The sequence below is a fragment of the Procambarus clarkii genome, chromosome 7, assembly GCF_040958095.1.
Source record: "Procambarus clarkii isolate CNS0578487 chromosome 7, FALCON_Pclarkii_2.0, whole genome shotgun sequence".
Lineage (NCBI taxonomy): Eukaryota > Metazoa > Arthropoda > Malacostraca > Decapoda > Cambaridae > Procambarus > Procambarus clarkii.
Genome location: NC_091156.1, coordinates 8,339,391 through 8,365,801, shown reverse-complemented (window position 1 = coordinate 8,365,801; position 26,411 = coordinate 8,339,391). Strand labels below are relative to the sequence as shown.

At 46.0% G+C, this 26,411-nt stretch overlaps 1 protein-coding gene across 1 annotated transcript; it reads left to right on the top strand.

The window, feature by feature from the left end:
• The first annotated feature begins 8,482 nt into the window (after window positions 1-8,482).
• On the top strand, window positions 8,483-24,772 carry LOC123748773 (uncharacterized). Its single transcript, XM_045730953.2, has 4 exons — window positions 8,483-8,576; window positions 20,095-20,664; window positions 21,435-22,982; window positions 23,753-24,772. The coding sequence occupies exons 2-4, from the start codon at window positions 20,095-20,097 to the stop codon at window positions 23,831-23,833; spliced, it is 2,199 nt and encodes a 732-aa protein (XP_045586909.2). The 5' UTR covers window positions 8,483-8,576; the 3' UTR covers window positions 23,834-24,772.
• Window positions 24,773-26,411: the final 1,639 nt, after the last annotated feature.

The following is a 26,411-nucleotide window of genomic DNA, read 5'->3' as shown; positions in this document are numbered from 1 at the left end:
ATCATCACTGTGACATCAACACTGAGACATCAACACTCTGACATCATCACTGTGACATCAACACTGAGACATCAACACTGTGACATCAACACTGTGACATCAACACTGAGACATCAACACTGTGACATCAACACTGTGACATCAACACTGAGACATCAACACTGTGACATCAACACTGAGACATCAACACTCTGACATCATCACTGTGACATCAACACTGAGACATCAACACTGTGACATCAACACTGTGACATCAACACTGTGACATCAACACTGTGACATCGACATAGCTAGGATCGTATACACAAGTGAAGCGGAGCCATGTTTCCCCTCACTGAAAGTCCACTCCAAGTCATCAGTATCAACGCTCTACAGACAGAAGTCAAATTTTGTTAGTGTGTTACCATACATTGTTGTTGTAATGATGAACACATGCGACACCCCTGTGAGGCATGAACCGTTGTATAATGTATGAGTATATTGTATGCATATGTGGGTATTATTACGAGTATATTTGTATGCAACGGTAGCGCAAGTCCCTCATATACTTTGTCCTTGCTGAAGGAGAGACTTCTCCGTGTGGGAGATGGGCGTCCAGGTCGTTGGGTCCTTCACCACCTCTCCCACGCGTAATGACTGTATATGGTTCGGGTGAATAATTGCACAACATAATGGGCACAATAGGGGAGTGTGTTGCCAGAACTGGGAGGTGGGGCTTCCCGCTAGCCCACACCCGTACCTGCTGCCTCTTGTGGTGGGCTCTGTCACTCTATCTTCATCTCAAGTTTACCTACACACACACGCGTTACAGATGAGAGGCGGGACCAAAGAGCCGAAGCTCAATCCCCGTAAGCACAATTAGGTGAGTACACGAGCAAGGGGACACAGGTGAAAACTCAGTGCTCATATGAGCCACAGAGACATTAGAAATAATTTTTCAGTGTCCGAACAGTTACCAAATGGAGTGTATTAGGCAGTGATGTGGTGGAGTAGATTTGATAGGGCTGAATAGGCTAAGAAACCTATTCTTCTGACTGCTTCATGCATATGTGTGTGTGTGTGTGTGTGTGTGTGTGTGTGTGTGTGTGTGTGTGTGTGTGTGTGTGTGTGTGTGTGTGTGTGTGTGTGTATGTGTTAGAGATAAATATATATAATAGATATAGAGGACAAAACAGATCGGTTGGAAAGGCGGGGTCCAAGCGCTAAAAGCTCGATTCTACAAGCACATGGTAAACACACACACACACACACACACACACACACACACACACACACACACACACACACACACACACACACACACACACACACACACACACACCTGAAGAAACACATAAAGAAACTGGAGAAGGTTCAGAGGTTTGCGACGAGGCTTGTCCCAGAGTTACGAGGGATGGGATATGAAGAGCGGCTGAAGGAACTGAACCTTACGACACTAGAGAAAAGAAGGGAGAGAGGAGATATGATAGGGACATATAAAATACTCAGGGGAATTGACAAAGTGGAAATAGATGAAATGTTCACACGTAATAATAACAGAACGAGGGGACATGGGTGGAAACTGGAAACTCAGATGAGTCACAGAGATGTTAGGAAGTTTTCTTTTAGCGTGAGAGTAGTAGAAAAATGGAATGCACTTGGGGAACAGGTTGTGGAAGCAAATACTATTCATACTTTTAAAACTAGGTATGATAGGGAAATGGGACAGGAGTCATTGCTGTAAACAACCGATAGCTGGAAAGGCGGGACCCAAGAGTCAATGCTCGATCCTGCAAGCACAAATAGGTGAGTACAAATAGGTGAGTACACACACACACACACACACACACACACACACACACACACACACACACACACACACACACACACACACACACACACACACACACACACACACACACACACACGTTACTCCTTTACCTTGGATGTTATATAATGTTCATTCTGGTGCTGTACCTCTTGTTTTCCAATACATTGCTGTCTGTCTTGGAGTCGTTGTGGTACTACTCTGTTGTTCCCTATTTTGTCCACGCCTTCTTTAACTTTTTTTGTCTCTAAGCATCTGCTGATAAATCACTGACTTCTTTTTTTACTATTGCTATTTAGGAAGTATTAATATCCCCTCGTAAGGATCCAGAGAGAATATAAACAGCCAACGGTTCAACAGGTATAAGCCTCGGAGCCAGTATGGAAGACCAACCCGACACGCAACAGATCTAGAGACAAGAGAACAGGAACGGCGAGTCCCCAGCATAAGGGTTTGGGTGTGGTGTCGGGCTACAGGCTCGTCAACCTCTGGAGGGTTATTAAGGCCGCCACAATTGCTTACTGACCAACCAGCATAAATAATTTAGTCCTGATTATAGTCCAGGACTAAAGTACACTCTGAGAGAATAAAATATACCAGGATGAAAGAACAGGTCATTCAGGTTAGAGTGAGGTTCTGGTACAAATAGAGTTGGCAATATATTGGCAACAATGATACTTTTTGCAGATAATAAACTATGTGGAGGCTCTGATTTACTCACACTACTGCACTCGGTATTAGATCTGAGAGTATTAATTTTAACTGCTACCTTTCGCAACAACTCCCACTTCACTCCAGCTAGGGGCCTCGTAGCCTGGTGGATAGCGCGCAGGATTCGTAATTCTGTGGCGCGGGTTCGATTCCCGCACGAGGCAGAAACAAATGGGCAAAGTTTCTTTCACCCTGAATGCCCCTGTTACCTTGCAGTAAATAGGTACCTGGGAGTTAGTCAGCTGTCACGGGCTGCTTCCTGGGGGTGGAGGCCTGGTCGAGGACCGGGCCGCGGGGACACTAAAAAGCCCCGAAATCATCTCAAGATAACCTCAAGATAGCTCTGAACTACCATTTTAACTCATTAGAGATGCACCAAACTTTGCCTTAACAATGGATGAATTTAGCTTATCTAAATTAACGAAATCTCTATGTAAGACTTGTTAGCCTTCACTCCACAACCACAACATATGGGAGCCGGCGGCCGAGCAGACAAAACGCTGGGCCACGTGATTCTGTGGTCCCGGGTTTGATCCCGGGCGAAGGCGAGAAACCATGTGCAGAGTTTCTATCACCCTATGTCCCTTGTTACCTAGTAGTAAATAAGTACCTGGGAGTTAGTCAGCTGTCACGGGCTGCTTCCCGTGGTGTGTGGTGTGGAAAAAAATAGTTGTAGTAGTAGTAGAAACAGTTGATTGACAGTTGAGAGGCGGGCCGAAAGAGCAGAGCTCAAAAACCCGCAAGCTCAACTAGGTGAATACAAAAGCCTTCATGTATTACACACTGATGGGGGCGAACTGTACGATTAACGTTACAGGTACATATTTTGCCCACTCGTATAATCTGGCGCCAGAATCTTAACATAACGTCTCAAGGCGATTCCTAACATCATTTTACCAACCTTTTGGAGGCTCTTAGCATCTCTCTATGTTTAGTTCTTATGCAGGATGTTGAGAGAAGTGTTGAAGTAGGCGGGGTATCTATGGGGAAATGTTTTTTTCCCTACCTCAGACGTGGCCACACATTTACAATGGTAACGAGCATATATGCATTTTCTACTGTCCTCCGTGGACAGGGTGAGAGATCTGTCCAACATATAGTCCAAGGAATTATTGAACAATCAACCACACAAGGTGATTGTAATGTTTTTAACAGTGAAGAGGGAGTCGTAGAGCAGACATCCTGCTGTCTTAAGGACCTGCTGTAGTGTCCAGGACCTGCTGTAGTGTCCAGGACCTGCAGTACTGTCCAGGACCTGCTGTAGTGTACAGGACCTGCTGTACTGTCCAAGACCTGCTGTACTGTCCAGGACCTGCTGTACTATCCAGGACCTGCTGGTGTGTCCAGGACCTGCTGGAGTGTCCAGGACCTGCTGGAGTGTCCAGGACCTGCTGGTGTGTCCAGGACCTGCTGGAGTGTCCAGGACCTGCTGGAGTGTCCAGGACCTGCTGGAGTGTCCAGGACCTGCTGGAGTGTCCAGGACCTGCTGGAGTGTCCAGGACCTGCTGGAGTGTCCAGGACCTGCTGGAGTGTCCAGGACCTGCTGGAGTGTCCAGGACCTGCTGGAGTGTCCAGGACCTGCTGGAGTGTCCAGGACCTGCTGGAGTGTCCAGGACCTGTTGGAGTGTCCAGGACCTGCTGGAGTGTCCAGGACCTGCTGGAGTGTCCAGGACCTGCTGGAGTGTCCAGGACCTGCTGGAGTGTCCAGGACCTGCTGGAGTGTCCAGGACCTGCTGGAGTGTCCAGGGCGCCACGTCCTGGAAGGTGTGGTGAGCTAATTACTGACGATGTCACAGACTGATATTTGAAACTGCTTGAAGAGTGTTAAAGATGTTTGAGGGTTCCTTAAAGATGTTTGAGCATGTCTGAAGACGAATGAACATTTGAGTTTTTTCCTCTTTAGACTAAAACGAATTTGATAATGTCATTATTATTTTTTCAATATATCATTTTTGTTAACATTTTAACCGCTAACAATATATCAGTGTTAACAAAGAACACTTTGTCTTATCTCTGCGTTATTACCACTATATCAAAGCTCTTGAGTGGAATTACTTATCTCTTGTTGGGGGTTGATCACCAGAGGCTCACGAATATGGGGTCAGAGGTCAACCTGGGAGGGGGGGAGGGGGGGCAGAGCCTGCGTTTCCGGGTACCTCCGTATTGTTCCTTACTTTAATATTTTAAATATTAAAAATATTTATATATTAATATTATATATTAAATATATTAATGTCTATATCATTCGTCTTATCATTGTTAAAATATATTAACCTGTTATTATTAAACAAATTAACACAATTTGTATGTGTAAACTACCCACGTTATCTCTATCAACCTGACGACACCATCTACCATACTGCTTGTGTAAAGGAGGAAATGTATGTTTATCTCTCAGAATGTTCGGTAATACGTTTATTGCTTGTGATGTGTGTCTATGTATGTATTAACACGTTGTACTGAACGGGGTGAGAATAGCTTGAGCTACCTCATCCCTTTGTGTGTATTTTACCTCAATAAACTTATTTTAATTTCAATTTCAATTTCAATTTCTACCTATCTGCCGCCCCAGCCAGGACCAGCCTAACACTGACACACCCGCCAGCCCTCCCCCGTCACCTTCCTCCTCCCCACAGAGAACTGGGTCCGCGGTGGCCAGTCCCACCAGTGGTAGTGCGCCTCTGTGTCCCGGCTCTCCCTAAGACAAAGGCAGCAAGGTAACTGGGTAAAACCACCTTGGAGACCCATGAGGTATGTCACCATTTTGAAGTCTCCGATGGCCTCCCAGGCGGGCTTATCATACCTCAAGGCCTCCAGCAGGTCTTTGAGGATTACCGAAAACTTGAGAAAGTTTTAGAAGTTACACCGTTGTACTAAGTACTGAATCTGGAATGTTCAGGAAGAAAGGTAATTTATAAAATATAACTGTCCTGGTCACAAGAGCAAAGTTTGAAGGGAATAATAGCAATTTTCTATACTTTGGAGGCATAAATAATTAAGAAATAACACTTAACAACAATTTGTTAATTTGTTCCAACAACCAGGAACAACAACAGAGCCAAAGTAGCGGAAGGAAGATCTACTGCGATATGGTACAAACAAGCCACTGGGTACTACTCTTTCAAGCCTGGCAAAAAGATATCCAGAGACATTGCAGTAGCCATACACAGACTCAGACTTGGTTACAAGTGCTGCTGGGAGGTAATAAACCCAATAGTTAATGAGTGTCATATCTGTGGAACAGAAGCAGAGGCGCCACTATTGCACTACTTACTGGAATGTGAAGCGACTGAACCCCTGCGCATCACACTCAACTTCAATCCAACGACAGCAGCTTCACTAGATGCACATTCCACAGCCACTACAATGATTATAAAATCCGTTAAAGAATAGAACTTACTAGTGAACATTCTGCATCTACATCCGCCACCAAGATAATGTTATTAAAACACGACTAAAACAGAAGCGAAAAAGAAACGGGGAAAAAGGAGGAAACCCCACCTCCATTTAAAACTTTGACCCAAATATCAGAGTAACAAGGTTAACACGAATAACCGAACTCAATTACGGGCTCACCATAGCCCGTGCTACATGGACATTTTGTTCTGAGTAGCTAAATCAGGAACAGGAACAATAACAACAGGAACAACAAAAAATAAATAAAAATATGTTACAAAGAGTAAGGGAAGGTAATTATCAGCAGAAAGCACTAAGCCGTTAAGACTTATATAGCCCTTGAAAGGGATATGGGGGATAATAATTTAGGATAGGACGAAGGAAAGAAATGGTGCCCAACCACTTTGACGGTCGGGGATTGAACGCCGACCTACAAGAAACGAGGCAGTCGCTCTACCGTCCAGCCCAAGGGGATCAGTGTAACAAGTGAGGAACTTCCTGCCTGGAGGGTTGACGTTGCTAAATTAAGTCTTTTGCCAATGAAGACTTATTTAAGTCTTTGCCAATTAAGACTTAATTGGCAAAGTCTAAACTTTGTCAATTAAGTCTTATTCAACAACAAAGTTTTGTTAACGCTGAAAATTATCTTCCCATTAAACTTCATTACGGCTTATATCAGACTACAAAATAGCTAAGCTTTCTCTAGGCCAGGGTAGTGTATGTTGCAGGTTGGTTAGCTGATCATGTTATTGTTACTTGGGTAATGTTTTAATCCAGCCCGGGTACGAACGCAACGTTGTGTCCGGATACGAACGCAACGTTGTGTCCGGATACGAACCCAACGTTGTGTCTGCTACACTGGCCTCTCAGTGCTGTCCTGTCTGCGACTCTGTGTTCAGTGAGGTCCAGCTCTGTGTTCACTCATCACAGCGTCTAACAACACACTAGAATTTGTGGAGAGAAATCAAGATATAATGAAACTGACTTCTCAGAAATTAATAAAATTACTTTAAATAAACTTTACAATCTAAACGGATGTGTGTCAGTAGCTTCCAATACATACAGGGAATATCAGAATTCAACCTGGATCTGGGATGGTGAGGGAGGAGGAGGAGCGGGCGGCGTCCTGCACCACACCGCGACAAGCATCATAATGACTGCAGGCGGCGCGGTGCTTCGCGGGGGAAAACCCGCATCCGGCATCAACCGTTTTCTTTAATCTTACTAACATATACGACGAATTTCTTTGCACAGACTAAGAAATAGTTGCAAAAAAATATAAATCTTCTTCGGTATTTAATGAATTGTTATATATATTTCATGATTTACATTTGTTTTGATATTAGTGATTCAGAGTCGGCGCTGAAACGTTAACCCTAAGACTTGTGCATCATGCCACTGATAACTGTCAATACTTGTATTTTTAGCTATTTTAATTTCATATGACATTAATTATTCAATCATGATTGAGACAGGTACGCACGTCAGCAGGACCGGCCACCCTGTCTGACCGGCCACCCTGTCTGACCGGCCACCCTGTCAGACCGGCCACCCTGTCTGACCGGCCACCCTGTCTGACCGGCCACCCTGTCTGACCGGCCACCCTGTCTGACCGGCCACCCTGTCAGACCGGCCACCCTGTCAGACCGGCCACCCTGTCTGACCGGCCACCCTGTCAGACCGGCCACCCTGTCTGACCGGCCACCCTGTCAGACCGGCCACCCTGTCTGACCGGCCACCCTGTCTGACCGGCCACCCTGTCTGACCGGCCACCCTGTCTGACCGGCCACCCTGTCTGACCGGCCACCCTGTCAGACCGGCCACCCTGTCAGACCGGCCACAGTCAAGTAGGCCACCCAGTCAGACCGGCCACCCTGTCAGACCGGCCACCCTGTCAGACCGGCCACCCTGTCAGACCGGCCACCCTGTCAGACCGGCCACCCTGTCAGACCGGCCACCCTGTCAGACCGGCCACCCTGTCTGACCGGCCACCCTGTCAGACCGGCCAGGTCGTCGTTGATACTTTTGTCAACAATCCAAGTCTGGCGACGCACCAACACTTTTCCCAACAGTAAATTACAGAAAACTGTCATGAAATTAAACTTATTTTCTCTCCTATCTTGAGGTTATCTTGAGATGATTTCGGGGCTTACCGTCCCCGCGGCCCGGTCCTCGACCAGGCCTCCTTTTTGTTACACATCCCCCAGGAATCAGCCCGTAGCAGCTGTCTAACCCCCAGGTACCTATTTACTGCTAGGTGAACATGTGCATCAGGGTGAAAGAAACTCTGCCCATTCGTTTCCGCCTCCATTGGGGATCGAACCCGGAACCTCAGAACTACGAATCCCCAGCGCTGTCCACTCAGTTGTGAGGCCCCTATCCACTGATTCATTGTACTACCTCCAAATCCTCAGTTTCACCTCAAATATTAAAGAAAATACTATAAGGAAACTCTATTATGATTTACGATATATGAAAAAGCCTGACTGAACGAAGATTCCTCAGATAATAGTCAACGGTGTAAAAAACGGTCATATATGAGGTAGGTAGTAACAGGAGGATGAGGGGGAGGAGGAGGTGATATAAGGCGGCGCCGGGCGTGGCCGGAGCAGTTGTTGTGCAGTGTGTGCTGGCGGGCGGTAACGTCGGCTCCTCAGACACAGTGAGTATTGACACACACTCATAATATTTGTTATGCACACGATTTTCTTGTCGGATTTGTTGTCTTGACAGATTGACACGAGCCTGGAGGTAACTAGTGAATTCGAAAAGTTAAAAATACTTAAACAATATACAGGGTGTGAGATTTTAATCACAGTGGCACCTGACTTTGATCTGAGCATATATTAACACCTATTGCATTACTTTTTAAACACAAATCTGCTATTAGACCCTGTGAGCCATCACATATTCATTTGTGCATTTAAGACATATATAAATGCCTAAAAATTCATTAATTCGAATTTCAAGATAACAAGATACTGGCTTATTTCTGTAGTATAGAGGACGACACGCGTCTCATGCTTGACAAGGTTGAATGAATGAGCGTGGCTGAACTATGTAAGTACGCTTAGCCGAACCTCGTTGAATAATGTATATACGCCTTGTAGAACCCTGAAGAACCACGCACATACGCATGGCCGAACCTCATACAACGACGCACATGTACATGACCAAACCCCGTACAACGTTGCAAATACGCATGCCCGAACAACCGAATGACGGACGTACGAATTGTCGAAACCTATAGAACGACGCACATACGCACAGCCAAACCCAGTGGCAGTGGAACGACACTGAAATTTTATAACCCTATGAAAATTTTCCTTTTCAATAATATTAAAACACGCCTTGTGCCTACCTGTCCACAATGATATCGACAATATCTCTTTAGGATCAAACATATGAAATAGTTCCATTATTCTATCTGATGTACACTGAAAATGGAATTGGGTCTATACGAACACCTGAAGGTCTGAAATCAGGTGGTCTATGCGAATGGAGTGATAACCTCTTCCGGAGATTTCAACGGATAAAAATAGCAATCTTCGGCGGCTAGCTGCAGGACTGACAAGAATATTATATATATATATATATATATATATATATATATATATATATATATATATATATATATATACACAAAATCTTAGAACACTTTCCCACCAGGAGATTCGAACCCTAGCCAGCACAGAAGCCTTACAGCAACTGGCATAACTGGTACGCCTTTAACCCACTGCACCACAGCTCAGACGTGTCTGAGCTATAAGTATAAGTGTCTGAGTATAAGTAGTATGAGTTTAGTACATATGAGTATGTATTTATATGAGTATGAGTTTAGTATATAATATATGAGTATAAGTGTCTGAGCTGTGGTGCAGTGGGTTAAAGGCTTACCAGTTATGCGAGTTGCTGTAAGGCTTCTGTGCTGGCTAGGATTCGAATCTCCTGGTGGGAAAGTGTTCTAAGATTGTATAATCTCTCTTGCGTGTTTAGGCAAGTTGTGCATATATATATATATATATATATATATATATATATATATATATATATATATATATATATATATATATATATATATATATATATATATATATTATTGGTGTATACTGGCAGCAGGTTTTCTTTTAAACATGTCTCACTGAATATGACCGCATATTCAGTATTTACTATCTTCTGATTTAGGGCTTCTATCCCTCTAACTATTTTCTTAGCATCAAGGCTTAGCTGAAAGAGGAGTTCTCCAAAACTCATTTTCGTAATTTCAAGGTGACGAAAAAAGTGAATTGCTATAGAATGTATTACACTTATTTATACAATTTGCACGTTTCGAACCTCACGAGGTTCGAAACGTTGAGACCCGATCAGGACTCCCGACGTACAGAGTACTATGTCGTACGGTACATACGACGTATACAGTATGTTAGTGAAAATGACGATAAGGGTTAGATTAATGATTCTAATCACGAATCGTCTCTAGATTTGTTATTCACTTTTAATGAGACTTATCAGTGTCGTTAAAAGACGCGCTTTGCTAAAGCACTTTAACATCTTCGGAGGCAGAATGACGGTGAATGTAAACTGACAGACAAGAGTGTGTGTATGGCATGCAGGCATGAGGAGCGGCTCATCCTGGTGAGAGGACCGTGTAATCCTGGCCTCTATTCTCCTTGTTCAGCTCGGGCAGTAGGTAGTGTAGACGTTTAGTTCTGTCTGGTCGTGTGGATGGTTGAGTGTAGTCCGGCTGCATCGGAATATTTTAGTGCTGCTGGTCCAGATATACCTATTGCTTGTCTGTTTGTGTGTCGAATTGGCATGATCTTTGAAAATATTGTTAATGCATTATCAGTACCTTGAAACAAAAGATATATGATGTCGTCGTACCTATATGTTAGTATCGTTGGGGGGTCGAGTGACCCCAAGTCTGACAATGCATAAATACTAAGACTTTCAAAGATCTCATCATTTCAGAACAACTGCACCATCACCACAGATATCCTGATGTGCAATATTGAAATAATTGCATTTTGCCTTATGGGGGAATGGTTGTTTGATTTGCCTCGAGGCTGGAGCTCCCATCACGAAGTTTAAAATTAAAAACTTTTGTGAATGATATAGCTATAATTGGAGAGTTCCTTGGGCAATTTTGGTGCCATTGGTGAATTCAAAGAGCGTGCTAGATATTAGGGCATATATTTAAGAAAGATTAATTGGCAGGAACAGGTGGCTGGTTCCTTGTGTTGCGGGAGGCGTGTTGTGGAGGCCAACAACACTTATTGTAGACCCTGTATCCCTGTATCCTCTGTATCCCTGCATCCTCCTAGGTCCGGACAACCTGTCTTCTCGCATAACTTCGTATTTTGACGTAAAAATCCCCACCGTCAAAATAAGATGCATTAAAAATTATCATAGCTGGCAAAATTAGCGTGATTTTCCGTTTTTTATTAGTGGATCCTCGGTCATGTTAAGTTTGGGAAATTTAGTACATAATATTTTGTGGTGTTGTGAACGGTGGAGAGGACGGCCTTCCTGGTGACCACGGCCGTGTTGGGACTGCCAGGGCAGAGGGAAGGTGAAAGATAATATAAGAATTAGAAGACTAACACCAGGCCTGAGGGTGAGGGAAGAGTTCCTCGGAAGGAGTGTGATTTAAGGCAGGTGAAGGCTTTGGATGACAAGGCACTCTACTTTTATGTAAATCTTATAGACAGCAAGAATGGATGTGGACGACTTTAAACATTCAAAGAGGAGAACTGTTAACTAAGATGTTGGGATATATTCAGGGAAGAGGTAAGGGAGAGAGGGTGCAGTAGAGTCTTGGGGAAGGTCATAGGTTCAATACAAGGGCAAGGAGGGAGGATTATTGGCAAATGAAGGTATTCAAGCGATAACTAACGAGAGGTTTTCAGACGAGGACTGACATTTATCCATACCTGACAACTGAAACGTAAATATCAAAATACGAAGAATTATAACTTAGTGAGTGTTAAGAGAGCAAGGTGCCCCAGTGTGGGGTTGTAGAGCAAGGTGCCGCAGTGTAGGGTTGTAGAGCAAGGTGCCCCAGTGTGGGGTTGTAGAGCAAGGTGCCGCAGTGTAGGGTTGTAGAGCAAGGTGCCCCAGTGTGGGGTTGTAGAGCAAGGTGCCGCAGTGTAGGGTTGTAGAGCAAGGTGTTCATGTGTGGGGTTGTAGAGCAAGGTGCCCCAGTGTGGGGGTTGTAGAGCAAGGTGCCCCAGTGTGGGGTTGTAGAGCAAGGTGCCCCAGTGTGGGGTTGTAGAGCAAGGTGTTCATGTGTGGGGTTGTAGAGCAAGGTGCCCCAGTGTGGGGGTTGTAGAGCAAGGTGCCCCAGTGTGGGGTTGTAGAGCAAGGTGTTCATGTGTGGGGTTGTAGAGCAAGGTGCCCCAGTGTGGGGGTTGTAGAGCAAGGTGCCCCAGTGTGGGGTTGTAGAGCAAGGTGCCCCAGTGTGGGGTTGTAGAGCAAGGTGCCCCAGTGTGGGGTTGTAGAGCAAGGTGTTCATGTGTGGGGTTGTAGAGCAAGGTGCCCCAGTGTGGGGGTTGTAGAGCAAGGTGCCCCAGTGTGGGGGTTGTAGAGCAAGGTGCCCCAGTGTGGGGTTGTAGAGCAAGGTGCCCCAGTGTGGGGTTGTAGAGCAAGGTGTTCATGTGTGGGGTTGTAGAGCAAGGTGCCCCAGTGTGGGGGTTGTAGAGCAAGGTGCCCCAGTGTGGGGTTGTAGAGCAAGGTGCCCCAGTGTGGGGTTGTAGAGCAAGGTGCCCCAGTGTGGGGTTGTAGAGCAAGGTGCCCCAGTGTGGGGTTGTAGAGCAAGGTGTTCATGTGTGGGGTTGTAGAGCAAGGTGCCCCAGTGTGGGGTTGTAGAGCAAGGTGTTCATGTGTGGGGTTGTAGAGCAAGGTGCCCCAGTGTGGGGTTGTAGAGCAAGGTGTCCCAGTGTGGGGTTGTAGAGCAAGGTGCCCCAGTGTGGGGTTGTAGAGCAAGGTGTTCATGTGTGGGGTTGTAGAGCAAGGTGCCCCAGTGTGGGGTTGTAGAGCAAGGTGTTCATGTGTGGGGTTGTAGAGCAAGGTGTCCCAGTGTGGGGTTGTAGAGCAAGGTGTCCCAGTGTGGGGTTGTAGAGCAAGGTGCCCCAGTGTGGGGTTGTAGAGCAAGGTGTTCATGTGTGGGGTTGTAGAGCAAGGTGCCCCAGTGTGGGGTTGTAGAGCAAGGTGCCCCAGTGTGGGGTTGTAGAGCAAGGTGCCCCAGTGTGGGGGTTGTAGAGCAAGGTGCCCCAGTGTGGGGGTTGTAGAGCAAGGTGCCCCAGTGTGGGGTTGTAGAGCAAGGTGCCCCAGTGTGGGGGTTGTAGAGCAAGGTGCCCCAGTGTGGGGGTTGTAGAGCAAGGTGCCCCAGTGTGGGGGTTGTAGAGCAAGGTGCCCCAGTGTGGGGGTTGTAGAGCAAGGTGCCCCAGTGTGGGGGTTGTAGAGCAAGGTGCCCCAGTGTGGGGTTGTAGAGCAAGGTGCCCCAGTGTGGGGTTGTAGAGCAAGGTGCCCCAGTGTGGGGTTGTAGAGCAAGGTGCCCCAGTGTGGGGTTGTAGAGCAAGGTGCCCCAGTGTGGGGTTGTAGAGCAAGGTGCTCCAGTGTGGGGTTGTAGAGCAAGGTGCTCCAGTGTGGGGGTAGAGCAAGGTGCTCCAGTGTGGGGGTTGTAGAGCAAGGTACCCCAGTGTGGGGTTGTAGAGCAAGGTGCCCCAGTGAGGGGTTGTAACGGAATATCACTGAGACAGTCGCAGTTGAGATGAGGAACAGATTTGTCTGGCATCTTCGTAAAGTATTATAACGTGGAATAGCAGTTAATCTGACTTGCGGAACGTCAGCAACACTGATAAAATAAAGCAGCCTTGGGAACAACTTTTGCTACGACTGGACTGGGTGGGACGACTGAGCACAGTTCACTTACTGTCCGCCCCGCGAGGCGGGTCGTCCTGTGTGCAAAACAAGACATTAAATGACGCACCGGCTCCAATACTTGGCTCAAGGCATAAATCCTCCCCGACCCCAAAATATAAAGCATCCACCATCTCCACTGATAACGGATAAAAACCCTGATAAGCAAATATAGAAACTAAGTGAAGAATGACGCCGCTATATACAAGTTCCTGTACAAGGTTTTAAATCACTTGGGCAAGGCGGGAGTCCTGGAATATTGCGTCATCAGCTGTGAAGCGGACACGGAGAGACCGTCTAGGGCGGCTGGAGGTCATTATCAAGGCCAACCACCATCTTCCGTTACAATGCTCACTCCTTTTCCACTTCATTTTTCCTTGACGGTCGCTGACATTAGTTTTTGCTCTTTACCTGTATTCGAACGCTCTCCTAATATATTTTAATTACCTAAAAATATTTTACTCTCAGCGTAAAAATTTTTTCTCATTCAGAATTCCATTTATCATCATCATTTGCGGCGAATGAGGGAAGGAGAGAGGGAGAAAGAGAGACACGATTAAATATGAGAGGAAGGGAAGGGAGAGCTGATGATTATATAATATGTATCCTTGAACCCTCAGGAATTGCTATGAGGCTAAATCACAACAACACGGGCGGCGCTAACCCAAGTTGGCGGGAAGTTCGGGGCCAAGCTTCATGTAAATTCAAAATAAGAGATTTAAGTGAGAGGATTCCAGTTTGAAGTATAAACTGGAAGTCTTCCAGCAGAGGATTTAATGCGGCAGACTGCCAACAGAAGATTCCGAGTTTTCAAACGAAAGGCTTGAGGCTCGGAGGCGCCTTGCATGAAGCCTCCAGCATTCACTGAAACAGTAGACGTTTCCAATAGGAGGCATCAACCGAGAGGTTTCCGACACGAGGCTTCAACCAAGAGGATTCCGGTATAAGCCTTCCATGTGGGAGGGGGCCATGAAGACGCGACAGCTCATGGTCTGGGAGCGGCAACAATGACTAAGGAAAGAGGCTCGAGAATGATGTCACTACACAGTCAACAAAGGCAACTCCCACGGACGCCACCCACTCACGTTCACCAACACTTCCCGCTCACCACCACCACCCACCCACACACACACACACACATACATCTACCCACATACGCCCATCATACCCCACGCTCACCACCACCCACACACACACACACACACACCTACCCACATATGCCCATCATACCCCTCGCTCACCACCACCCACACACACACATCTACCCACATACGCCCATCATACCCACGCTCGCATGAACATGTCGCCAAAGGCATTATACGCAAGATTGCGTCATCAGTCCTACGTCAGCCCAGCACCCACCCTCTCCAGCTCTCAATCACACCTCCAGGTGCTGGCGTCTTGAGCAGTTGAGACAGGTAAACATGTTATGATAAGGAGAGGTATCTGCATTCCATACACTGTTACCACACCAGGGCTCTATACCTACCTTTCCCGCAGAGTTACCAAGTCAGGACCCTACCTTCTCGGCATGAGTGTCAGACCTGGAGTCACCCAAGATAAAGATCAAGAGCCGCTTTCACGGTATGTTGGAAATTCTGGCTGTACGACATTGGGTCAGACATTTGCTTCTCACTAGATGTGTGGCCTTGCCTTCAATTTTGTCCAACATCTTTAGACAAGATTGGACAAGACTTTAGACAAGACCACATCCTAAGTTAGTGGCGAGTACTCCATTATAGAGCTGATTTGGGAGTTGGTGTGTTATAGGTCCCTTAGCATCTAGGTGATGCGCTGACATCCGCAGACAGGCTATAGTGTCCTAGCACATCCTGTAACGTTTTTTACATGTCTTCTAAAAGAAGGATTTTTATCAATTTCCCCTCCTGACGTGGTAACTGATGGAATGTATATTAGTGACTTCTTATCTAGTGTTATAAACGGCCGATATATTTGGTGCTTTCGTGAGATGCCCATCAATTGGGTATTTTTATCTTAGGCTACAGTATCTTGTCCAGCTTCATCCCAGATAAAAAAAAATAGTTTTAACAGTTTCTGGGTGTAGGAGTGGTGTTGGGTGGTGTCTGGGTGTAGGGGGTTCTCTGGGTTTAGGGTGGTCTCCAGGGGAAAGATGGTGTCTGGGGGTTGGATAGGGATTAGTGAGTTGGATGGGGGTCTGGTGGTAGGGTGGGGGTCTTGTCTTTGGGTGGGGGATCGGAGGTCTTGTCTTTGGGTGGGGGATCTGGGGATTGGGTGGGTGCTTGGGTTAAGGTGAGGGTCTGGAGGTAGGGTGTAGGGTGGTGGTCCAGCGGAGGATGGAGGACGTGGTGGTGAGGGAGGGGGGGAGGAAGGAGAGGTAGAGTAAAGGGTAAAATAATGATGCTGGGAGGAAGAGTAGCTTATACAAAGAACATGAGATTGGAGGAAAGTGTAGATCGGATCTCACGAAGAGGCACAGGCCTACCACTTGGGACAGACAGAAGAAGAGGCCATAGCTATACCCGTGGACAGGACACTCTGGACACCTGGGCACCCGTCACCACCTGAATGCTTTTTGCGCTACCGCTCACAGGATGAGTATGGGGTGCGCAATAAACTTGCCAAACAATAAAAATCCTGACTGCCAGGTCACAGCCTGAATATTATATCAGTCTTTCCTTAAAGCAATAAAAATACATTCAATTTGCACCTTTAACGTAATTAAATCCTGCCTCTACTCTACACAGACGCCGTCTTGTAGAATCGGCTCTTATACACAATGTACCCAACATGAACTTGAGTCCTGGCTTTGTTGCTGTGGACTCTTCCCTTTCACAGTATATACTCAAATGCTCTAATCTTTCTAACAAACGTGACTTAACATAAGCTTACCCCTTCCCTTTATCTTTCTTTTTCTCTTTCCTTTTCTTTCTCTCTTCTCCCTTTTTCTGTGCATTGTCTTCTCCTACGCTCCCTTGCTATCCTCTTCTTTTTCCTATTACCATCTCCTTCGGTAGTTATAATAGGAGCTGCCTCGTATGGGCCAATAGGCCTGCTGCAGTTCTCATTATTACTACTATCCCCTACACCTTTCTTTCCTCCTCAGCTCTCTCTTGCCTATTTATTGCCTGTCCTCATCACAATCGACTTGAGAATGGTCCAGGACGGACCGAAACGTCGTCGTCCCTTCAACTTCTAGTGTGTGGTCTGGTCAACAATTTAACGTAATTACCTCTCTGCAACCCGAGACATCACTCCAGCCCACAACCCTTGTAACACATCCTGGTGGTGGGGTAGGTCCGGGTGGGTGGGGTGTTGTAGGACAAGTTCAAGTACGTTTATTGAGACAATAAAATAAATCTTAAAAGGATTGGTAGCTTAGGCTATTTCTACCCTCCTTGTTGTAAGACAATACTTAATGGTGGCTCGATTAAAGTTCGATGTGTAGGTGGTGGTGGGTGTGCTGGTTGTAGTGATGGGTGAGAAGGTAGAAGTAGGGAAGAGGTGAGGGAAAGGACCACAAGGAAGGGGTGATGGTAGCGGGGAACTAATGCAGGGTGAGGGTAGAAGGGGTGGGAGTGGAGAAACAGGCTACGCGGTCGTCCTGATGGGGTCGCTTGGTCCCTTTCAAGTCTTGGACTATATTTTTTAGTAACGGATTTAAGTACATGTGCATTTATTTAACTGCCCTGGATTATATTATGAGGAAGTACAGTGTGTTAAGACTGCTGCGAGTCGCCATCACACAGGAAGGCTAGTCATACAGACTATGTAATTAGTAGTCTGCTCTGACAAATCATAGGTGCATTATGAGGATATCTTCAAGAACACGAGAGCTAAGGAAATAATTGCAAAGCTCCAGGTACCTGAAGCCGGCAGGTCTGAAGGGATTGATAATTGGGCATTCATAAATGTGTGCGAGGTCAAAACCCAGTTCCTGCCTACAGCTTCCACCTGGAGTGTTCAGGATTGGGAGATCTGTCACTTGTAGCCACCTGCCACAGGTAACGGTAACCCAACCTGATCCTGGCAACCACTGTGTCGCACAGTCTGGTGGACATTTTGTGGTGCTCATAAACATAGGTTTCAGATCTAAACATTTCATAAATCTTTATACTGGTGCTATCAGGCCCCTTGGGGGTCAGTAATTTCTCCTATTAGAGCCGAGTGTTTGTAACAATATAGTGTTGTTAAGAGTTGGGGATGCCTAGGCCTAATTCATCTAGGCCTAGGCCTAATTCGTCTTTGTTATACGCTAATTTGACTGCAATGTATGTGTAATTATGATGGGTTATATTTATGTGTGATGGTATCCATACAAAGGAGATTCGAAACCCTTTATTCTGGGCAGCGATCAGTTCATTTATAACTGCTAGTACGAGGTTCTTGCTGTAGATCTTGCAGGAGAAGTTGTTAAGTGCTTGAAGAGCAGACTTTGAATCACAAAATATTATTTCTCCTCCCGTGGTTTTTAGTGTATTGGTAACTAGTTGCAGTGCCGCTAGTTCTGTTTGTGTAGAGGTCAGCCAGTTGTTTAACCTGACACTGATAGTGTGCAAGTATTGTTTCTGTAAAACCTACATGCTACACTCCGTCCTATTGACGATTGGACTGAGCCGTCGTTGTAGACACAGTGGTTGTGGGGTCTAAAATTATTGGAGGAGGAGGCAATTGTTTAAAGAGAAACAACTTTGAGAAGAGCAATACTCATTACCTTTGTTGGTGACGGGTGTGTATGGTACTTGAATAGTGGGGTACTGATAGAGGAATATCGGAGACAGGTAGATTACATTTAAAAGGAATGTTCAGTTTGATGAGATTGTGGTCATTTTACTCAGCCATTTATCATACAAGGAGTGAGTCGGTACGTTGACACCAGTCAATAGGATGTTAACAGCACAGAATAATTTGTCTCTGAGCAATGCAGGAGATGGCGGGTCTCTCATGACAAAGACGAAAAGGTCGTGTTGACTTGCATGATTCTCTCTAGCTTCAGTTGGAAGATTCAGTTCTTCATTTATGTCGATGGTTCTCTTGCAACTTGGGGCACCAAGTTGCAAGAGAACATCAGGGCATCATTACCCTGATGGTCTCATTCAGTTTTCCAATTTGTTCAAATCAGAGGCGGGGAAGTTCATTAGGTGCAAGGCATGATAATCAACTAGAGATCTTACAAACATCTTGTAGAAAAATCTAGCATTTAACATTGATACCAATAAGTGTTTTCAGTGGTTTAAGTCTTTCTTTTAACCTACGATGTAGGTCATTTACAATGTCACTGATTGTAAATGGACGGACCCAATCTGATTTGTACATGGATATCAGTGACTTTGCGTGATTATGCTGTGTAGGAGACTGACCTTGTGTGACGCAGGTGATTGACCTTGCGTGACGCAGTGGGCGATGGTCCCGCGTGATGCAATGAGTGCCATCCACTGCAAAGCAAGGCACCAAGAGCATCTGCAAAACACCGCCCACTACATGTTCAAACTATCCAGAAGCTCCATAAATCACAATCACTGAACATCAGACGATGCTAAAAAGATTACACCACGAAGAGACAGATGGTCCAAGACCTTGGATCTACTCGAAACCATCCAAATGCTTCAATTAAAAAAAACTAAAACAGAAAACCCACGTCCACAAAACCCTTTGTACCCAAAAATTACCGCCCTTATAGAGCGGCACAGCACAGCATGCACACACACACAAATTGTGAAATATTAAGGGTTTTCAATATTTTTATAACTCATCAGCCTCCTCGTGAAAAATTGAGTTTAGGATTTTACACATACATCACCTTATATCACACATTTCTAAACCTTTCCTTTACCTGTACCTCTCCCCAGTGTCTGTAGTAGGACATCTCAGCCATACAGTGTGGTTCAGCTTTTGATCTCCCAGTGGTAAGAGCGTTTGAATTGTTATGTACTTTAAACAAGCAGCAGTAGTACACCTATGTCCACTACGGGCTCACCATAGCCCGTGCTACTTGGAACTTTTGTTCCCAGTAGCTGAATCTATAACAAGAACAAGTAGTACACCCACATCCCAACGTGATATTCCACTGGTTCACAATTAATCGATATGCTTTCAAATGGCTCCTGCTCTCATTAATGGCTGGACGTCGTATGAGGCTGTGTGAGTGGGTGATTCACTAATATTGGTATACCAGCGAGTGGTCAAGATGCTAGCATGACACACGGGGAACTTTGTGTCCAAACACCCGTCAAAACATGTTAAGTGCAACATGATTAACAAGTGTGTTTATTCCTATACAGATGCGTGCATTAGTGCTTGCGGTCGTGACAGTGGCGGTGGTGTCGGCATACGGGCCCCCCAAACCTCATTCCAATGACAACGGCTGCAGTAGTGGGAACTGCGGCAGCTCAAGCAGTTCTGGCAGCAGTGGCGGGTGTGGTACTAGTGGCTGCCCTCAAGCAGGTAACACACAGATAACCTGCAGCGGAAGCGGCTGCGTCAGCGGTAGTGGCGGTGTCAGTGGTAGCAGTGGCAGCAGTGGCAGCAGTGGCAGCAGTGGGAGTAGTGGCTGCTCTGGTGCCGGGTGTCCAGCAGGCGACTCTGCTCCATACTGGTGGCTGGGAGACAACTCTCCCTTTAAGCTTCCTCCAGGGGCGCAAGACTCCCGCACGCCGACTAGCCCATTCCAGCAGCCCGCGAAATCCAAACCATCACCACTGTCACCCACGCTCCACAACCTGGTGATCCCACCCATGGGCATCTGTGATCCCACATTCGTCTGTGTGCACTGGCAGCTGTGTCGGGACGGCTATGTTATCAGCGACGGCACTGGTGAAATCAACAAGCAGCTCAAGGAGATCCCGTTCCAGGTGAGTGCAGCTACAGGCACAGTGTGAAGGACATGTCTGTATAACTCTTGTGCTATGGACTTGTACAGTTTACACGTGTAATGAATATGTGAACGGGATAATTATATGAGTGAGTCTGTAGTAGATGAGCCTAAATTTTACTGTCAGTACATTTTTGTACAGCATCACTTTAAGTAAACACTACACAGAGAGCAATGTCTGGGTGGACGCACCAAATAGGGTTCTGGCAAGCCGGAATAACCTCCCCAGCACCAGAATTTCGTGGGACTTCAGGACCCCATCGTGACCCATGGGATCCTCAGTGCTGTTAGCTTATTCCCTATAAATCTTCCCTTTGAGGCCTTCTGCCGTCATGCCAAATTATGTTAAATTACGGTCAACAGTGTACGAATGCATACCTGACAGACAGGTAAACGCTATAATTTGCACTATTGATAGTTGCGTGGATATGTAGAATGACGTATAGGTGTTAGTATTTAGGAAATGAGCACAAAATATAAATAATGGCAATGATAGCATGTCCATGGCAGGTGCAGGAGCCCAATGTCTGTCAGGTGGAGACATGTGGGGAATGTATAATCTTGATGCAATATTCTTGCAAGACTAATAATTGCAAGTTATTCTTCCAAAAAGCAATTACCGGTGTTCACATATCTGTGATGTATTACTCGTGTAACAACTGATCCGTGAACGCGTCTCTTGGCGTTCCTCTTAAGACTCTCTTTTTGTTGATGATTCCCATTCTTTATATTCCTTTTGTTGTCTTACAGGTGAAGTTCAAGTACACCAGTTGCGGCGGAGACATGGTATGCTGCGGCGTGCCCTCAGGCGGCTCCCAAGTGCCCTCAGGCAGCTCCCAAGTGCCATCTGGCGGCTTCCAAGTGCCCTCAGGCGGCTTCCAAGTGCCCTCTGGCGGCTCTCAAGTGTCCTCAGGCAGCTCCCAAGTGCCATCTGGCGACTTCCAAGTGCCTTCTAGCGGCTCCCAAGTGCCCTCTAGCGGCTCGCAAGTGCTCTCAGGCGGTTTCCCAGTTCCCTCTGGAGGCTCCCTAGTGCCCTTCGGTGGCTCCTCTGTGCACACAAGTAGCTCCTCGGTGCACTCCGGCAGCTCCTCAGCTCCTGTAAGAGGCTCCTTATTGCCTTTCAGCGGCTCCTCAGTGCATTCCGGCGGCTCCTCAGTGCACTCCGGCAGTTCCTCAGTGCACTCCGGCAGTTCCTCAGTGCATTCCGGCAGTTCCTCAGCTCCTGTAAAAGGCTCCTTATTGCCTTTCAGCGGCTCCTCAGTGCATTCCGGCGGCTCCTCAGTGCATTCCGGCAGCTCCTCAGTGCCTTCAAAAGGCGCCCTAGTGCCCTTCGGCGGCTCTTCGGTGCACACCAGTAGCTCCTCAGTGCACTCCGGCAGCTCCTCAGTGCCTGCAAAAGGCTCTTTACTGCCGTTCAGCGACTCCTCAGTGCACTCTAGTGGATCCTCGGTGACTTCCGGAGGTTCCCTAGCGCCCTTTGGTGGCAGCTCAGTTCACTCCGGCAGCTCCTCGGCTCTCGCTGGAGGCTCCCAAGTATCCTCCGGCAGCTCCATAGTGCCCTCCTTCAGCTCCTCCGTGCCCTCTGATGGCTCTCCGGTCTCCTCCGTCGGTTCCCCAGTGACGTCGTTCGGGTCATCAGTGCCGTCTTTCGGCTCGCCAGTTCCTTCCTCTGGCTCTTCTGTGCCTTCTGCCGGACCTCCAGTACCCTCAACCGAGTACCTTGTTCCCTCTGCAGACTCTCCAGCGCCATCTGCCGGCTCCCAAAGTGCTGCTCGGCTCCCTAGCCCCCCACCTTCTTCTTTCTCTTTGCCCACTATTTCTAAACCCCTCAAACCATTCCCCCACAGTCAGTTGGGAGTAAATCCACCGAGCAGTTCTGGATCACCGGCTCAGAATGTACCATTTTCCCAGTTCTCATCCACAGTACCTCAGACCACCCTGGCTGGTGGCCAGCCCTCGGGGCTCAGCCCTCAGCCTTCTAGCATCAGCCAGGCCGGCGCTGTCGCACCTTCCCATTTCCCTTCAGCAGGACATCCAGGATCACAGGGACGTCCCTTTAGCAACCCCATCAACCCTGTGGGTCCTTCCAGCCCGCAATCTACATCCATGCCGGGTATGATGCCGGGTATGATGCCGGGTATGATGCCGGGTATGGTGATGCCGATGCGGTCTGGGTCGTGCAGCGCTGGGACGTACTGCGTGCCGGCCGCACAGTGTAACCCGTACACAGGCTTCATTCTGAGGGATAACACCCCGGTACTGGCAGTGTGGCCAGACTCGCCCACCGTGCCTTTACTGGTAAGTTTGCTTCAGAACTTTACTCTCACTCTATTCTCTATCATAACGGTTCGCTCCACAGGACATTTTCACTAGGCTGTAGCAAAACAGTTAGCTTTTCAAGACAAGTTCACTGTACCATAACAACTCTAACAACTTTTTCAGTTCTTGAGCAGCTACACATGCAAGTGCTCCTGTTAGTTATCAAAGCGGTTATCCCGGATGTTGACTAGGTAGACATAGGTAGTCGTAGCTTCATTAGGAATGATTCTGTACTTTATAACTACTTCATTATACTGTACTACAGTTTTATACATCAGGTTAAAGTATGTTTGTTGAGACAATAAAATACATCTCAAAGGGCTAGAGTAACTTAGGCTATTTCTACCCTTCTGTTTTGTACATCATTGCATAATGACCAAATGTTCAAAAAAATTATATAATTTTAGAACAGTTATGCATATATAGGCCTAGTATAGGTTAACTCATAAGCCATTGTGTGCAGACAATGTAGTTATATGCTTACAGTTACCAAAAATGTGTGGGATCAATAAGTGTAAAACTCTACCTTTGATCTACTGGGTCGTTCGTACTTCATTTTCTTTGTATAACATAAAATAAAGGCTATATGCATTAGAAGAAATAAGTTATTAGGTGAATATAATATTCAGTTGGATATGAGCTGGTTGGATATAAATAGCTGCCTCACATGAGCCAATAGGCCTTTTCTAGTTCCTTTATTCGTATGTTATTATGGCCGCCGTGAATTAACACAAAGGTGTGTTCCCCAGGACTGTTTCGTGCCAGATGGCTCCATCACTGGCGGCGTCTGCTGCCAGGAGCCGCACCCCAACGCCGGAGGAGCCGACTAGACCACTCCCATCTTCACCACCTCGTCAGCTCCCGCCATAAACGTCCACGCCTATACAAGCCATCTTCACCTCCACCCCCCACGGCAACGCCCACGCCCAACACCTTCAGTCCCACACCCTTCATGCTCACCACCTCCAGACCCACCACCTTCACGCCACCATCTCTAGGCCCCCCACCTAAAGGCCCATCACTTCCAGGCCCACCATCTTCACACCACCACCTCCACTAATGTGGCTTCGGTATACATCTTGCTTGCTCGGTGTTGGGATTAAGGCCTACCAACCTTTAGAGTTAGTAAGGCCATATAATAGCTTACTGACCACCAGCAAGTATACTTGAACCCTGAACATAAGGCAGCACTAAAATATAAGCTGCATATACACAGAGAAGTTAGGTACACCTCTCAGTGTATACACCCTATCTTCATTTGTTTGCTTGGCAGAATATATGTTTCAATGACGACACTTATCATTGCCAACTTAGTGACCTGTATATACATTTCCTAAAGAACTGTTGCTTATAAAGGATAATTTTTTATTATGTTCTGAACGCCTTTTACATAAAATTTTTAAATATAGTGATGCGCAAATTTATTTATAAAATTATTGTGCATAATTATTCAACAAAAGTGAAAAAATTGGCTAAAATAATGGCAACTTTTCCATTTGGTGTGTTTATACATGAGAATATTGGTTACAGTTATCAACGTTACGTGTTTGTATCTCCAGTATTCATAAACTGCCATCCAACAGTCTTAAGAGTTTAGCCTAGAGATATCACATGACTTGGCAGTTTTTCTTGAAAACTGGCGATAGTTGGCTAATTTAAGTGTAGAGTGAACAGGCTACACACAGTTTTGTAATAACTGATGCAATATATTATACCATATTTTATTATTTATGAATATTTTCTATGTTCAATAAAATGGTGTTATTGTAGAGGTATTTGCCTATCCAATGACGTTTAAAGTTATATTTATGTAGGAAGTATAAACAAAGGAATTTGAATTCCAAACGGTATTCAGTTAACCTCATGGTTTCCAATTTTTAGGCTTATGAAATTCTCCCAGGCTAACTACTGATTGTCCTCAGGATGCGACCCACAACAGTTTCCTAACTCACAGATACCTATTTACTGGTAAGGGAACAGATTCATGAGGTGAAAGAAAGCATGCCCAAGCGTCTCAGACCTGAGAAACAGTCTACGTCACACACACACAAGATCTAACAACAGACGAGTAACACATTCGTTCAGTAAGTCTGTTCTTATGATATTAACTGAAGTCATTCAAACACCCCACACAGTCACGATGCGAGTAGCCTCTAAAACCTGAACTTTTGGAACCGCTTTACGTCATCGCTATTCTTTTAAAGTCCCTTATCTAATTAGCTGGGTCATTTTCAGTCCTTCCACGAGTGTTGAGCGCGAAGGTTCTCAGTAGATTTGTGTTGTATGATGGGTAAATAATAATTTTTGCCTATGCCCCTCGCGAAAGTGTTGGGTCACTCCATCACAGCCACAAATTCAAAATGACCCCCATTTTGGAAATTATATATTAATTGGTTTGGTCTATAATGTTGCACAGTACAAGTTTGGGAAGAGGGGGGGGGGTAGGAATTAATTTGTGATGTCAATTTGATTATTTCAGTAAATTTTGACGTTTAACTCAAAAATAGCAGCCGATTTTTTTTTTAGTTAGGAACATGCAATTTTTCGAAATCGTTGTAGTGTCTTCATATTAGCCTCAAATGAAAGCTCTTTTCGTGACGAGTTGAACGATGGACTGTAAAAATTACAACAAACTTAATTTCATTGGCTGCCTGAGGGCCAATATCTTTCTAGGAGCCTCGACAGGGCCAGGAAGCCGGCGGCTTGTCAAAGGTTCCCCTCAAATTTGTGGCCCAGTAAGAAGCAGTAGATGAGGCTGTCCTCTCAGCTGGTATTGGGCCTCATCTTTACATATCTTTAAACTTTATAATTATCACAAATTGTGCCTCCGTAAGCCTTTACTTCCAGGAGCAGAAAGTGGCCATCCAGGTATACGGATCCCTACTGCGCCCCAGCCTGGGCGACTGACAAGTATTGACACAACACCTTCAAGGAAACATTATTAAACAGAAAAAATATCAACGATAAGAGACGAAAAATCCAGAACTGTTAATGTTCATATGAGGAAAGGCCAAGAACCTCAGTGCGCACAGCACACGACACTGTTACCATAGAGGTTACCATAGGGGTTACCATAGGGATTACCAAAGGGATTACCATAGGGGTTACCATAAGGATTACAATAGGGATTACCATAGACAGGGTTGACCTCGCCGTGACGAAAAAATAATAAAAGTCAGTCGAAAAAGAAATCATAAATGGTTATATACCAACAAGTGAGTAAGTTTGGAACAAAATCCATTACAATATTTAGATAAGAGAAGGCGAAAAAGTCCTCAAAACAGTAAGGGACATTTGACATGCCGCCGGCTTCCTGACCCCGTCGGAGCCACTAGATAAATAAGTGTCCTTCAGGCAACATTTCGCAATTATAATGACGCATTCTATAACCTAGATTCAGTTTTAGAT